General features: G+C 41.7%; 1 protein-coding gene across 1 annotated transcript in view; it reads right to left on the bottom strand.

The window, feature by feature from the left end:
* Positions 1-7,086, bottom strand: part of LOC120305037 — a 28,380-nt gene extending 21,294 nt beyond the window's left edge. Inside the window, exons 1-3 of the mRNA XM_039336345.1 lie at positions 6,395-7,086; positions 5,742-5,849; positions 3,153-4,814 (exon numbers count right to left, since the gene is read on the bottom strand). Coding sequence (XP_039192279.1) covers positions 3,153-4,814; positions 5,742-5,849; positions 6,395-6,734 — 2,110 coding nt within the window. The 5' untranslated portion in view covers positions 6,735-7,086. The remainder of the gene's footprint in view (positions 1-3,152; positions 4,815-5,741; positions 5,850-6,394) is intronic.
* Positions 7,087-14,103: the final 7,017 nt, after the last annotated feature.

The following is a 14,103-nucleotide window of genomic DNA, read 5'->3' as shown; positions in this document are numbered from 1 at the left end:
TTCTCTGCGTATTTGTAATGTTAACTGAAGATAATAAATTCTATTCAAAATATACTGTATACCGTAGTCTGCATTCTATGATGTATTCCTTTCTTGTGATCAAAGGTGCTCTCCTTGGTCTACAGATCTCTGGGTCCAGCGCAGGACGAACGGATTGGGGGCTGAACATCGGAAGGCGCCTGGTAGCATCTTTTCCAACTGACACATTTCCTTGCAAAACGAGGAATTGTGAATGCAGCCGCCTCTGTCAGATGCAGAGACTGACGCAGGATGGAAATCAGGGAGAGCGACGGGAGGGGAAGGCAGGTTGGATCCGGGGCTACAAACGAGGGGAAGTCTCACCCTCTGCCTCGCTGTGGATGTCAACAGGATGGCTGGAACAGAGAGGTTCCTTTCCTCTATGCTCTCTTCCTGGAGACGGGACTTGCTCTCTAGGCCATAGGTCGGCAACCCGCGGCTCCAGAGCCACACGTGGCTCTTTCAGCCTTCTCCTGTGCCTCCCAGCCTCCTCTGCCATTTACAGAGACAGAGAGAGGCACTTGCGCTTCCCTTCCCTTCTCTGTGTGTGTGTGTGTGTGTGTGTAAAACGAGTGGCCTGACGCTGTTCTGACGAGCTGACAAGCTTATTGGGTGGGGCTCTTGCCTTTGCTGTGTTTCTGTAGGAAGCAGGAAGGGCAGGAGAGAGCCAGCCCAATAATGTGTGTCAGCTTGAGAAGAACAGCCTGAAGCCAGCTTGACAGAGTGAGCAGAAGTTCAGAAAATGAGCCGAGGTGGTGCAGCAGTTAGAGTGCAGTACTGCAGGCCACTTTAGCTGACTGTGTTCAGCAGGTCAGCGGTTCAAATCTCACCGGCTCAAGGTTGACTCAGCCTTCCATCCTTCAGAGGTAGGTAAAATGAGGACCCAGATTGTTGGGGGCAGTGTAAAATATATATATACATTGCTTACTGGTGTACACCGCTTAGAGAGTGCTTGCACTTAAAGCGGTGTATAAGTCTCATAAATAAATAAATAAAAATAAAAAGGGAGATGGGGGGAGAGAAAGAGAGAGAGAGGGAGAAAGAGAGACAGAAAGAAAAAGGGAGAAAGAGGGAGAGAAAGATAGGTGGAGAAAGGGAGAAAAAGAGGGGGAGAGAAAAAAGGGAGAAGGGGAGAAAGGGACAGAAAAAGGGGGAGAGGAAGATTGAGAGAAAGTGGAAAAGAGGGAGAGAAAAGGGAGAGGAAAGAAGAGAGAAAGAGAAAGGGAGAGAAAAAGGGAGAGAGGGGGAGGAAAGAAAGGTAGAGAGATGGAGAGGAAACTGCAAGAGAGAAAACGAGAAAGGGAAAGGGAGAGAGAAAAAGAAAGGGAGAGGAGAGAAAGAGGGAGAGGAAAGAAAAAGGGAAAGTGAGAAAAAGAGAAAAAAGAGGGAAGGGAGAGAAAGGGAAGGGAGGAAAGAGGGAAAGGGGAGAGGAAAAGAAAGAGGAAGAGAGAAAAAGGGAGAGAAAAAAGAGGGAAAGATAGGTAGAGGGGGGGAGAAAGGGAGAGAGAAAAAGGAAAAGGAAGAGAGGGAAAGAAAAAGGGAGAGAGACAGAGAAAAAGAGGGAGGGAGAGAGGTAGGAAAGATCAAGAGAGGGAGAGGAAAGAGGCAAGTGAAACAGGAAAGGGAGAGAAAACGAGAAAGGGGAGGAAAGGGAGAAAGGGAGAGGGAGAGAAAGGGAGAGTGGGAGAGAGAAAAAGGGGGAGAGGAGATAGAAAAAGGATAGGAGGAAGGGAGGAAAGAGGGAGACAAAAAAGACGGAAAGAGGGAGAGGGGGAGGAAACAAAGGAAAGAGAAAGAGGGGAGAGGGAGAGAAAGGGAAAGAAAAAAGGAAAGTGAAAGGGAAAAAGAAAAAGAGAAAAATGAGGGAGGGAGGAAAGAGTGATAAAGAGAAAATGGAAAGGAAAGAGAAGAGAGGAAAGAAAAAGGGAGAGAGAAAAAGAGGGGGAGGAAAGCAAGAGAGAGAGGAAAGAAAGATGGAGAGAAAAAGAGAAAAGGAGAGGGAAGAAAGGGAGAGGAAAGAAAGGAAGAGAGCGAAAAAGAGTGAAGAGGGAGAAAAAAGGAAGAGAGGGAGAAAGGGAGAGGGGGAGGAAAGACAGGGAGAGGAAAGAGCAAGAGGGAAAAAGGAAAGAGAAAAAAGGGAGAGAAAAAGGGAAAGAGAAAGGTGAGAGGGAGAAGAAAGAAAAAGGGAGAGGAGAGGGAGAGAAAGGAGGGGGGAAAGAGAAAGGAAAGAATGAGGGAGGGAAAGGGAAAAAGGGAAAGGGAGAGGGAAGAGACAGAAAGAGGGAAAGAGCAAGAGGGAAGGAGGAAAGAGGGAGAAAGAAGAGACAGGAAAGAGGAAGAGAAAAAAGAGGGAGAATGAAAAAGTGAAGGAGAGAAAGAAAAAGGGAGAGAGGGAGGAAAGACGAGAGGAAAGAAAAAGGAGGGAAAGGGAGAGGGAAAGAGAAAGAAAAAGGGAGAGTGAAGGAAAGGGAAAGAGGGAGATAAAAAAGAAAGGACGAGAGAGGGGAAGAGACACAGGGAGAGGAAAACGCGAGAGAGGGAAAGAGGAAAGGGAAAAAGAAAGAGAAGAGACAGGAAAGAGAGAGGGTGAGGGGAGAGAGAGAGAGAACTCATACACAGCAGCCTCTATTTCTCTTTAATTAAACTCTTCAGTCAAGCTCCCCCCCCCTCGCGCAAACGTGGACAACTTTTGCGGCTCCCAGTGTTTTCTTTTCTCTGGGAAAAGGGTCCAAGTGGCTCTTTGAGTGTTAAAGGTTGCAGATCCCTGCTCATTTGATGGCCCGTAACCAATTTATCAAGAATTTGTATAACTAAAGATCAAAAATAAGCTAAAAATATTTATTTCATATGATAAAAAATAGACTTCTCAGAATAGCAATCTGCATATATTTTAAACAGGAATTATATTTTTCGCCTTTACGTGTTGAATTTATAATATAAATATATTTATTATTTAACATTCAATACTTTGGTGGCCACTATTGCCTCTCTTCAGATTTATATGCTCTCTATGAGAACTGTGTTTTCCAAGTAAAGCTATTTCCACATACTGTGCATTAATGCATTCTATCCCCAGTGTGGTTCCTTTCATGACAATTTAAGATGAGCTTTCCCAATATAGCTTTTTCCAGTCTATCTACTTATATGGTCACTTCCCACTGTGAATCCTTTGGTGGCAATAAGATGACTTTTGCTAATGAAACTCTTTCCACATTCCATGCATTTATTCGGTCTGTCCCCAGAATGGATGCTTTCATGAAGATTAAGATATCCTTTCCAGGTAAAGTACTTTCCACATTCCATGCATTTATACGATCTGTCCCCAGTGTGGATCCTTTTGTGACGATTAAGAGTTCCTTTCCAGGTAAAGGTCTTTCCACATTCCATGCATTTATACAGACTATCCCCAGTGTGGATCCTTTTGTGACGGTTAAGATCTCTTTTCCAGGTAAATGTCTTTCCACATTCCTTACATTTATACGGTCTGTCCCCAGTGTGGATCCTCTCATGAAGATTAAGATATCCTTTCCGGGAAAAACTCTTTCCACATTCCATGCATTTATATGGTCTCTCCCCAGTGTGGATCCTCTCATGAAGATTAAGATATCCTTTCTGGGTAAAGCTCTTTCCACATTCCATACATTTATACGGTCTGTCCCCCGTGTGGATCCTTTTGTGATGATTAAGATGTCCTTTCTGAGTAAAGGTCATTCCACATTCCATGCATTTATAAGGTCTCTCCCCAGTGTGGATCCTTTTATGACGATTAAGATCTCCTTTCTGAATAAAGCTCTTTCCACATTCCATGCATTTATACGGTCTCTCCCCTGTGTGGATCCTTTCGTGATGATTAAGATGTCCTTTCTGGTTAAAGGTCTTTCCACATTCCATGCATTTATACGGTCGCTTCCCAGTGTGGATCTTTTGGTGACAAATACGATTACTGTTTGTAATGAAACTCTTTCCACATTCCATACATTTATACGAGTGGATCTTTTGGTGACAAATAAGATGACTGTTTCTAATGAAACTCTTTCCACATTCCGTGCATTTATACGGTCTGTCCCCAGTGTGCATCCTCTCATGAAGATTAAGATTTCCTTTCTGGGTAAAGGTCTTTCCACATTCCGTGCATTTATACGGTCTGTCCCCAGTGTGGATCCTTTTGTGACGATTAAGATCTTCTTTCCGGGTAAAGGTCTTTCCACATTCCATGCATTTATACGGTCTCTCCCCAGTGTGGATCCTTTCGTGACGATTAAGATCTTCTTTCTGGTTAAAGTTCTTTCCACATTCCATGCATTTATATGGTCTGTCCCCCGTGTGGATCCTTTGGTGGCAAATAAGTTTACTTTTCCTACTGAAAGTCTTTTCATACTGCATGCAGACTTTCCTCTTTCTGCTCAGACTGGAACCCACCCCAGTTTTTACAGAGATATGTGGTTTGCATTTCCCATAAAATTTTTTGGGTGAAGTAGAAGCGAATGAGTTATTCTCCATAGTCTCTACAGGCATGCAGGGTTTTTTTAGTCTGGTTTCTGCCATAGTTAGGTAATTCAAATTCATGTTTTCTTTTTTTCTATATTTTCGTTTTCTCATTTCTTTTTGATCTTGCTGGGATAGGAAGCCATGAATACCAAGCGAAGTGGATGACTTCTCCCCTCCATTTTCTGACTCTTTTCTCTTTAGCTTTTTGGTGTCCCTCTGATGGCCAAGGATTATTTTTATTTCGTTCTTCTCTATTTCGAGTAGATTTAACCTTGCCTCCTTGTCGTTCTCATTCACAGACTCCTCATCTGCATGGAAAAAAAGACTTTGATTAGACTTTAGAAGCTCCTCCGCCTGCAAAAACATGCCAATCTGCGTTGCAGATTTAGTACAATCCATTTGTCCAGTCAGGATGTGAGATCTGCAATTTTTTATCTAGTAGTCTCCTGACTGTATAGAAAGAATGATTTGAGCCAAAGAACAGGTGTTGGTGTTGATCAGTCAATCTATTCAGTCACTTCCACGGAGTATCTAGAACATTTCTCAATTCTACAGTGAATAATGGCCTTATAGAGAATTAAAGAGCCCGGCCTTACCCAGAGCAGCCTTATTCCTAGAAAACTCCTGCACGACTTCTCTGCACAAGGCCTTCTGGCCAGAATCTAGCAGCCTCCACTCCTCATCTGTGAAGTCTATAGTCACCCCCTTAAAGGAATCAGAGCTCTAGAAAGAGAAAAAGAAAAAAGCCTCGCTGACCAAATTCCTGAGAAAACAGGACATAGTGACTAGAAACTTCTTTCCTAACCTATTTTAAATTTTATTGTTACAGTCACTTAGTGTTGACTTACTGGCTTATCCTTCATATGCTATATTTTTCTTGGTATACTTACAATACATTACAAGGAAGATAGGTGGCATAAATATTTAATAAAATAAACGCTTCTCAGGTATGTTTAATCCCAATGTTACTGTTTCAATTCATGTGTTTCATTTCTAACTATTTTAGGCACTCTTAATATTCAGAAATATTAAACTCTTTCTACAATTAAATTACACTTCTAATGCAAAGTTCCTACTTGTGAATTGTCTGGTTTGCATTTACAGCACAATCTTGAAAGCCAAATGTGAGTGGACACTGTGTTCAAGTGCACATAGACTCAGCTTTTGGTATTAAACACAGCTCCTGAATGGATGAAGCAGAAATGCTACTGTTCTCAGAAGAAACCTGCACTTACCTGGCAAGGTGGCCAGAGTTGGATCCTCCAGAAAAACAGCTCCTGAATAGAGCGGAATAGATCTCCTCTCCCTCGGAGCTCTGCTGAAATCTCCTCTGTGAACGGCTCCTGCATCAGAAGAACAAGCTAGTTCATAATCCACTTTCAGAGGACCATATCCATGTTAGTTTGCATTCCTTACTTTTCCTTCTCTACCTGTATTTCCCCAACCCAATTCAGAGACACTTCTGAGTAAATGATGAATAGGGATTGTGTTTTTATGTACATAAAATGTAAGGGTGCATTAATTAGCTTGTTTCTCTTACTATTGTGGTATATTATACAACATATTAAACATGGCTCTCTGTCAGAAGCCATTCACATAATCCAGTTGCTTCCCCTTTATCAGGTAACAGCACATCACAAAGTAAACACTGATCATAATGAAATATGTGGATACTCTCACAAAGGATACAGAGGTGTAAACGGATAAATTAATTTAGGTAACAGAAGCATTTGCCTCAAGAAGAAATCAATTCTTCAAAGGTGAGGAATTCCAGAAAAGGCTGCAGAGTCATATTTTTAATCTCCCTTATTAGAGACATGGCTAACCCTTCCTCTCCTCTTCCCGCCCCCCATGGAGCTCCCAGGATGAAGCCCACCGTCCTCCTCACCTGCCCCTTTCCCGGCTCTTCCCGCTGGGCTTGGCTGAGGAGGAAGCCTTCGGCCAGGGCCACCGCCTGCGAACAGCTCTCGGCTCCGCACTCCCTCACCCCAGCTCGCCATCTCCGCGGGCAGCAGGGCCAGCAGCTGCTCCAGCACCACCAGGTCCAGCATCTCCCCTTTGCTGCTCCTCTCCGGCCGCAGCCACTGGCGGCACAGGCGGTGCAGGCGGCTGCAAAGCTCCCGGGGCCCCTCGGCCTCCTGGCGGCAGCCGTCGAGACCGCGGAAGCGCCGGCGGTGGATCTCTGGGCTGAGGGCGGCCTCCATCCCTGGAGATCCCTGGGCCTCCATCGGGTCTCCTGCTCGAGGGCAGCCAAAAGGAGCCCGAGAGTCCCAAATGTCCCCCAGCCCCTCCGCAGCCCCTTCTCCGGTTTGCAGGAGGGCAGAAATAGGTCTCCGCTCACTCGGCCTTTACCCGCCTGAGGAGAGCAACGGCAAATTCTTCCAGCAATTTCCTGAGCGCTCCAGGCACGCTGGCTGAGGAATTCTGGGAATTGAAGTCCAGAAGTCAAAAGGGCCAAGTCTGAAGACCCTGCTCAACAAGGAGCCAGAATGATAGATATGTGCTTCCTAGAGTGGACCTGGTAGGAAGAGAATCAAAGGGAATTTTCCTTTTCCGGCCTCCTCGAATGCCTACGTCACAGCTGTTCTTTTTCGGAGTGGGGCGGAGTTCGCTGAAAGGCGGGCGGCGGAAGCAGAGTGGGACGGACGGATGATCTCGGCGTCGCCCCCCTTCATCAGCCGCTTATTCCTGACCAGGTGCTGCCCCCTGCGGGAATGTCGGGGAGCCTCCGCTGAAAGGAACAAGCTAATACAAATTCTTAATTCCATATAACAGCTAAATAGACTTCTCAGAGTAGCAATTTGCATGTTTTACACAGGAATTATACTTTTTTCCTTTAGGTTTTGAATTTACAATATCAAAATATTTATGATTTATTATTGAACATCCATCTGTGGCGGCAGGTTTATGAGTTGGGATTTCCTTTGTAATATTTCATTGTAATATTTATTTTTCTTCGAAGGAAATTACCCGCTTCTTTCAGGGTTTGTGGCTAGCTATCTCTGAGTTCTTTGAAAATCAAATCATTGTGCTCACTTTAAATCTCCTGCTAAATCACTAGAAGTGAACTCAGAATAAAAAGTTGCAAAGCTGGTTCTTATACCCACCCCTTAATTTAATAATTTGTTCTATGAGGCTTTTCTCTGTCTGATCAAGCATTACAGGCAGTTTGTAAATAGGAAACAAAAACCGCTTACTTCCAGTCCCGACTCAACTCTGGCTGTTACAATGGGGTTTGGGAGATAAATTCCTGCGAAGAGGGAAGCCACCTGCAAAATTAAGCATTTGTACAGTAGTTTGATTGTTCCTTTCATGAATTTTTATTTTTATTATTTCAGAGGTATTATTTTATTGCTATATATATTTGTATTTTTTAATAGTAATGATGATGATGAAAATGATGATGAAATTGGAAGGGACCTTGGAGTCATCTAGTCCAACCCTCTGCTCAGGCTAGAAACCCTATACCATTTCAGACAATCGGCTGTCCAGTCTCTTCCTAATAACTTCCATTGTTGGAGCATTCGCTGCTTAATTGTTCTAACAGTCAGGAAGTTTCTGCTTAGTTGTAGGTTAGTTCTCTCTTTGATTAGTTTCTATCCATTGCTTCTTGTCCTGCCTTCAGGCGCTTTGGAGAATAGCTTGATTCTTCTTTGTGACAGCCCGAGATATTGGAACATGGCTATCATGTCCCCTCCCCCCCAGTATTGGTGTTCGGGGCACTTTAAGAGGACTGCAGCACAGTGAAAGTTCTGGACCAATGGGACGACTGTCACTGCATTATAGTTGGGGAGGGGTAATCTATCTGTAAAACCCCGTAGTAGGACAGGAAGAGTGAAGCTAGGAGGGCAATTCTGACTCTTTCCTTGTTCCAGGACCAAGGAGACTGGAAGGGCCCCTTGCTTCTGGCTCTCTGACCAGGACATCCCAGATTCAGAGGGCAGTTTGTGGAGACCAGGTACCTTCTTGGGCCTTTCTCTCTTGGATGCCTTTCTTGGCTCTGTCAGGGGCCAAAGAGGGAATCCTTTCTGGGAAATACGCCTGCTGCACTGGGAGTTGGGGGAGGGGTTTGGCTGCCGGTGACACCTTTTCCCTGGTGTTTGTCTGGTATGCACTCTTCCCCATCTCCCAAAGTCATTTCCACATACCATTACCCCATCCCTATCCGTGTTCCATAGAAGTCTTTTCTCATTGATTCTTTGTAAGGAGGAGAAACGGAGGCATATAAGACTTTAACAATAAGGCTTGCTATATTCACAATGAGCATGAATACTTTGAAGAACATCAGCTGAAATGGAAAAAGCGCCTCAACTGATTTCTGCAGTAGAAGAAAGAATGAGAAGGTAGAGAATGAATTGTGGCCAATGCTCCAATCTCTCTGGAGCTTCTTACACACCTCAGGGAGGTTGGAGATTAACATAGGCTTGACTTTCATGAATCATCCCAGAGAGGAAATGGAATCATTTGCCTCAAGAAGAAAGGCATCATCTATGTTGAATTGGAGTAAGGATTTTGGTCTTAATTTTGATCTGCATATATGGCAAGAACTATGGGCAAGAAACAAGAAGCTTACTTTGGCCACCTCTTACAAAGAGAACCTTTACAAAATGTTTTATAGATGGCATCTCCCACCCACAAGATTGTCTAAAATGTATACCAATGTCTCCCCGAAATGTTGGAAATGTAATTTGAAAAGTGGAACTTACTATCATATGTGGTGGGAATGCACGCGAGCTTGTGATTTTTGGAACAGGATTAAAATATGGTTGGAAGAAATATTAGAGCAAGCGGTAGAACCAAAACCAGAACTCTTTCTATTAGGTTTAACTACACAAAAACATGATAAAGGCGTATTTTATTTAATGCTACACATTTTAACGGCCTCCAGGCTGGTTTTTGCTCAAAATTGGAGGAACAAGGGAACCCCAACGGAAGAAGAGATCCTGCATAAAATTCTAATATGTGCTGAGATAGACAGGCTTACAATGATTATGAAAGACAAAACGGAACACGAATACTTCGAAATCTGGGGCAAATTTTACCGCTGGTATGAATTAAGAACTGCTCGGACCTCAAACTAATGGTAGAATTAAAAGATATACATAACTGTACATATAATTGTATATATAATTGTATTGTATAAAAGATGAGGTTTATATAGAGGTTAAGAACAATGTATAAAATTTTTGTACTATGATAGGAACTGATAGGAAAATTTACTCTGGAATGTCAGGTTTGTCCATTGTTGTTTTAATTGTATTATGAATAAAAATTTGTAAAAAAAAGAAGAAGAAGAAGAAAGGCATCATCCTGTGATAAGTAAGGTCATTGGTTCACTATCAATTTCCAAATTCCAGTGCTTATACTTTTCCTCCTGTACAGCTATATGGATGGTGCCAGGTCTGCCGCCATTGAAATCCTAAGAAAGAAAACCCGACTTTGCAAAAGCAAAGCAAGCGCTGAGTAAAATCTGCCTGAAAAATACACATTGAAAGTCATTCCAAATCCTTCCTCCCCCCCCTCCCCCGGGTCCAGCTCAGACAGATGAATCAACATCCAATGTCATATTATGAGAAACCATCTCCTGTGGATGTTGTATGCCTCCGGAGGCCCAGGACGGTTGGCCTTGGTAAAGTCTAAACAACTCCACTCCGTTAATAGATAGCAATCCTCCCATTTCTCATGGGAACATTTCAAACCGGCTCACTTCCCCACCCCGAATGCCAACCCCCCCCCCCAGTCCCGTTTCTATGGCAGCTGAGGGCAAGCAAGTGGGAGATCCAGCTGACTGACAGTATATAAGATTCCAGTACACACCTATGATCTTTGCACATTCCACGAATAAGATCCCCGCCATGTCTGGATCCTTGGATGAGGATGAAGTTGACTGTTGAGAATAAAGCTCAATCCACGGATTTCACTTAGTTTTCCTGTGTGGATTGTTTTATAAGAAGTAAGCATACTCAGTGAAGGTTGCCCCACTTTTTGTGTATTTCTAATTTTCTTCTGTGTGGGTCCTTCTGTGACAATTAAAAGTGCTGTAGTCATTAAAGCTCTTTTCACACTTTGTGCATTTATATGTTGCCTTACCTGTATTGCTCTATAATAATTATTATTATAATAATAACAATAATTGATTTGGAAGGGACCTTGGAGGTCTTCAAGTCCAACCCCCTGCTCAGGCAGGAAACTCTGTATCATTTCAGACAAATGGTTGTCCAGTCTCTTCCTAAAAACTTCCAGTGTTGGAACATTCACAGCTTCTGGAGGCAGGCTGTTCCACTGATTAATAATTCTAACTGTCAGAAAAATTCTTAGTTCTAGGTTGCCTCTCTGATTAGTTTCCATCCTTTGCTTCTTGTCCTGCCTTCAGGCGCCTTGGAAATAGCTTGACTCCCTCTTCTTTGTGGCAACCCCTGAGATATTGGAACACTGCTATCATGTCACCTTTAGTCCTTCTCTTCATTAAATAGACATACCCAATTCCAGCAACCGTTCTTTATGTTTTTGGCTTTTTTGGCAGCTGCAGCACATTGCTGGCTCAAGTTTAAATGATTGTCCACTAGGACTCCGAGATCCCTCTTACAGTTACTACTGTTGAGCAAGGTACCACTTATACTGTACCTGTGCATTTGGTTTTTCTTGCCTAAATGTAGAACCTTACTTTTTTCACCATTGAATTTCATTTTGTTAGATAGCACCCAATGTTCAAGTCTGTCAAGATCCTTCTGTATCCTAAGCCTATCTTCTGGAGTATTGGCTATTCCTGCCAGCTTGGTGTCATCTGCAAATTTGATGAGTTTCCCATCTATCCCCTCATCCAAATCATTGATGAAGATGTTGAAGAGGCCTGGGGCACCCCACTACACACTTCCCTCCATGTAGATGTAGTTCTTTTTTTTTATTAAATTTTTTTTTATTTTTTAAACATACAATCATTTATAAAAATACAATAAAATTTTAAAGTAGAAAAAACAAACAAACAAACAAAAAGAAACAAACAAACAAAAAAAACCCTACCCTCCCTCCCACCCCCAACCCCCCTCCCTTCACTTCCCAGAGCAGAATACAGGGTTAATAATAAAAAAAAATTATAATAATTAAGAAAAAAGAAAAGAAAAAAGAAAAAAATATCATAATTAACCTTTAACTCCATAACCTATAAAACCATTCTCTATAATATTTAAAATTCATTCATAAAATAAATGAAACTTTTTAATTCCATACTTTTTCTGAATATAATCTATCCACCTTCCCCATACAATAATATATCTTTCTGGTGTATGATCCTTTAAATAAGCAGAAATTTTTGCCATTTCTGCAAAACTAGATACTTTAAATATCCATTCTTCTAAAGTAGGCAAGGAATCTTTATTCCAATATAAACCTACTAGTAACCTTGCTGCAGTTAATAAATTCAACATCAAAGTAGTTTCTTTTTCATTTAAGTCAACAAAAATACCAAGTAAAAATAGTTGAGAAGTAAACTTTATCTTTTTTCTAAAAATCTTTTGAATGTTCCACCAAATCATAATCCAAAAAGCCTTTACTTTTTTACAATTCCACCAAATATGAAAGTATGTCGCATCATTGTTGCCACATCTCCAACATTTGGGCTGTATATTGGAATACATACAAGATAATTTTTTAGGATCTAAGTGCCATCTATAAAACATTTTATAAAAAATTTCTCTCAAATTTTGAGCTTGTGTAAATTTAACATTTCTTATCCAAATTGTCTCCCATAAATCCAATGAGATCGGCTCCTGTATATTCTGAGCCCATTTAATCATACAGTCTTTAACCAATTCTGTTTCCGAATCTAACTCTAATAAAAAATTGTATATTCTTTTTATATGAGCCGGACTTTGGTTTTTAATCTGAATAACCAATTGTCTATCTTCTAGTGTTATTCCCTCTTTCTTGTCTACAGTCCATCTATACATTATTTGTAAATATTGAAACCATGACTGTAGAATATTTTGCTGCCTTAGTACATCTAGGGATTTCAAATGCCAATTCGAACCAGAACAAATTAACAATTCTTTATACGAGATTTTGTCAAAATTTGTCCCCTTAGAAGTTCCCTCAATTGCATGTCTGGGAATCCCCCAGATAGGTATTTTATAATTTAATCTATAATAATACTTCTTCCAAACACGAAGTAAGGCATTCCTCAAAATATGTGATTTAAAAGTCCGATCAACTTTCTTATTAAAAATTAAATTTGCATGCCAACCATATATTAGATCCCAACCTTCCAAAAAAAGAATATCCATATTTGTTAAATTAAGCCAATCACTTAACCAAGTTAGGGCGGCTGCATCATAATATAATTTCAAATTAGGTGCCTTAAGTCCCCCTCTTTCTCGAGCATCCTTTAATATCTTAAATTTAACCCTTGGTTTCTTCCCGGCCCATATAAAATTATTGATACCCTTTTGCCATTCCTCCAAATTTGCCTCTTTTTTAAGAATAGGTATCATCTGAAACAAAAAAAAGAAACTTTGGTAGAACATGTAGCTGTAAACATGTAGATGTAGTTCCATTGAGGACCACACGCTGAGTACAGCTGGTCAGCCAGCTATGAATCCATCTGGTGGTGATGATGCCTAACCTACATTTTTCTATCTTATCAAGTAGTAGTGATCTACTTTATCAAATGCCTTACTGAAGTCCAAGTAAATTATATCCACAGCATTCCTCTGGTCCACTAATTTTGTCACTTGGTCAAAGAATGCAATAAGATTTGTCTGGCATGGTCTGTTTTTGACAAACCCATGTTGGCTTTTGGTAATGACTGTTTGCTTCTAGGCGTTTGCTGATTCGTTGCTTGATTATCTTTTCCAAAATCTTCCCAGGTATTGAGATCAGGCTGATAGGTCTGTAGTTTCCTGGATCCATTTTTTTTTTCCTTTTTTTGAAGATGGGAACTACATCAGCTCTTTTCCAGTTCTCTGGAAGTTCCCCAGTGGGAATAATGTAATGGTTCTGAGATCACATCTGCCAGTTCCTTCAGAACCTTGGGATATAATTTATCTAGTCCTGGTGAACTGAACTGAACTCATCTGGAGTAGACAGGTGCTCACCATTTTCTTGCCCATCTTAACTTGTTTTTCTAATCTGTTTTTTTACGGTACTCTTTTTGTTAGGTTAGACTGTTTTTTCCCTTTGGGTAAAGAAGGATGCAAAACAAACAAACAAAAAAAAAAAACACAAGTTAAGTAGTTCTACTTTCTCCCCATTGCTTTTTATGATAAGTAAAACTTCCTTTCCAAGTAAAGTTCTTTCCACATTCCGGGCACGTATATATTTATGCAAGCGGTCTCCAAACTTTTTGGGCTCCATAGACTTGCAGCGATGGTGGTTTCTCGGAGGGGATGGTTTTGCACACACAACCTAATCCCCTGCATACGCAAATGAAGCTTCACAAGTTTGCCCACCACTTGCATGGCCCGGTTCTCAACAACAGGGCTTTTCAACCAGTGGTACGGGTACCACCTGTGGTACATTGGCACCTGACCATCCTAGAAAAGTGGTAGCGGGGGAGGGGAATGAGCTGAACCAGTGGCAGCACCGCAGAAACCTGAGCGAGAG

Source organism: Crotalus tigris, unplaced genomic scaffold, assembly GCF_016545835.1.
Source record: "Crotalus tigris isolate CLP2741 ecotype Arizona unplaced genomic scaffold, ASM1654583v1 scf7180000017666.379230911805:20528666, whole genome shotgun sequence".
Classification (NCBI taxonomy): domain Eukaryota; kingdom Metazoa; phylum Chordata; class Lepidosauria; order Squamata; family Viperidae; genus Crotalus; species Crotalus tigris.
Note: the sequence above shows the minus strand (reverse complement) of the source record. Positions and strands in the feature narration are given on the sequence as shown.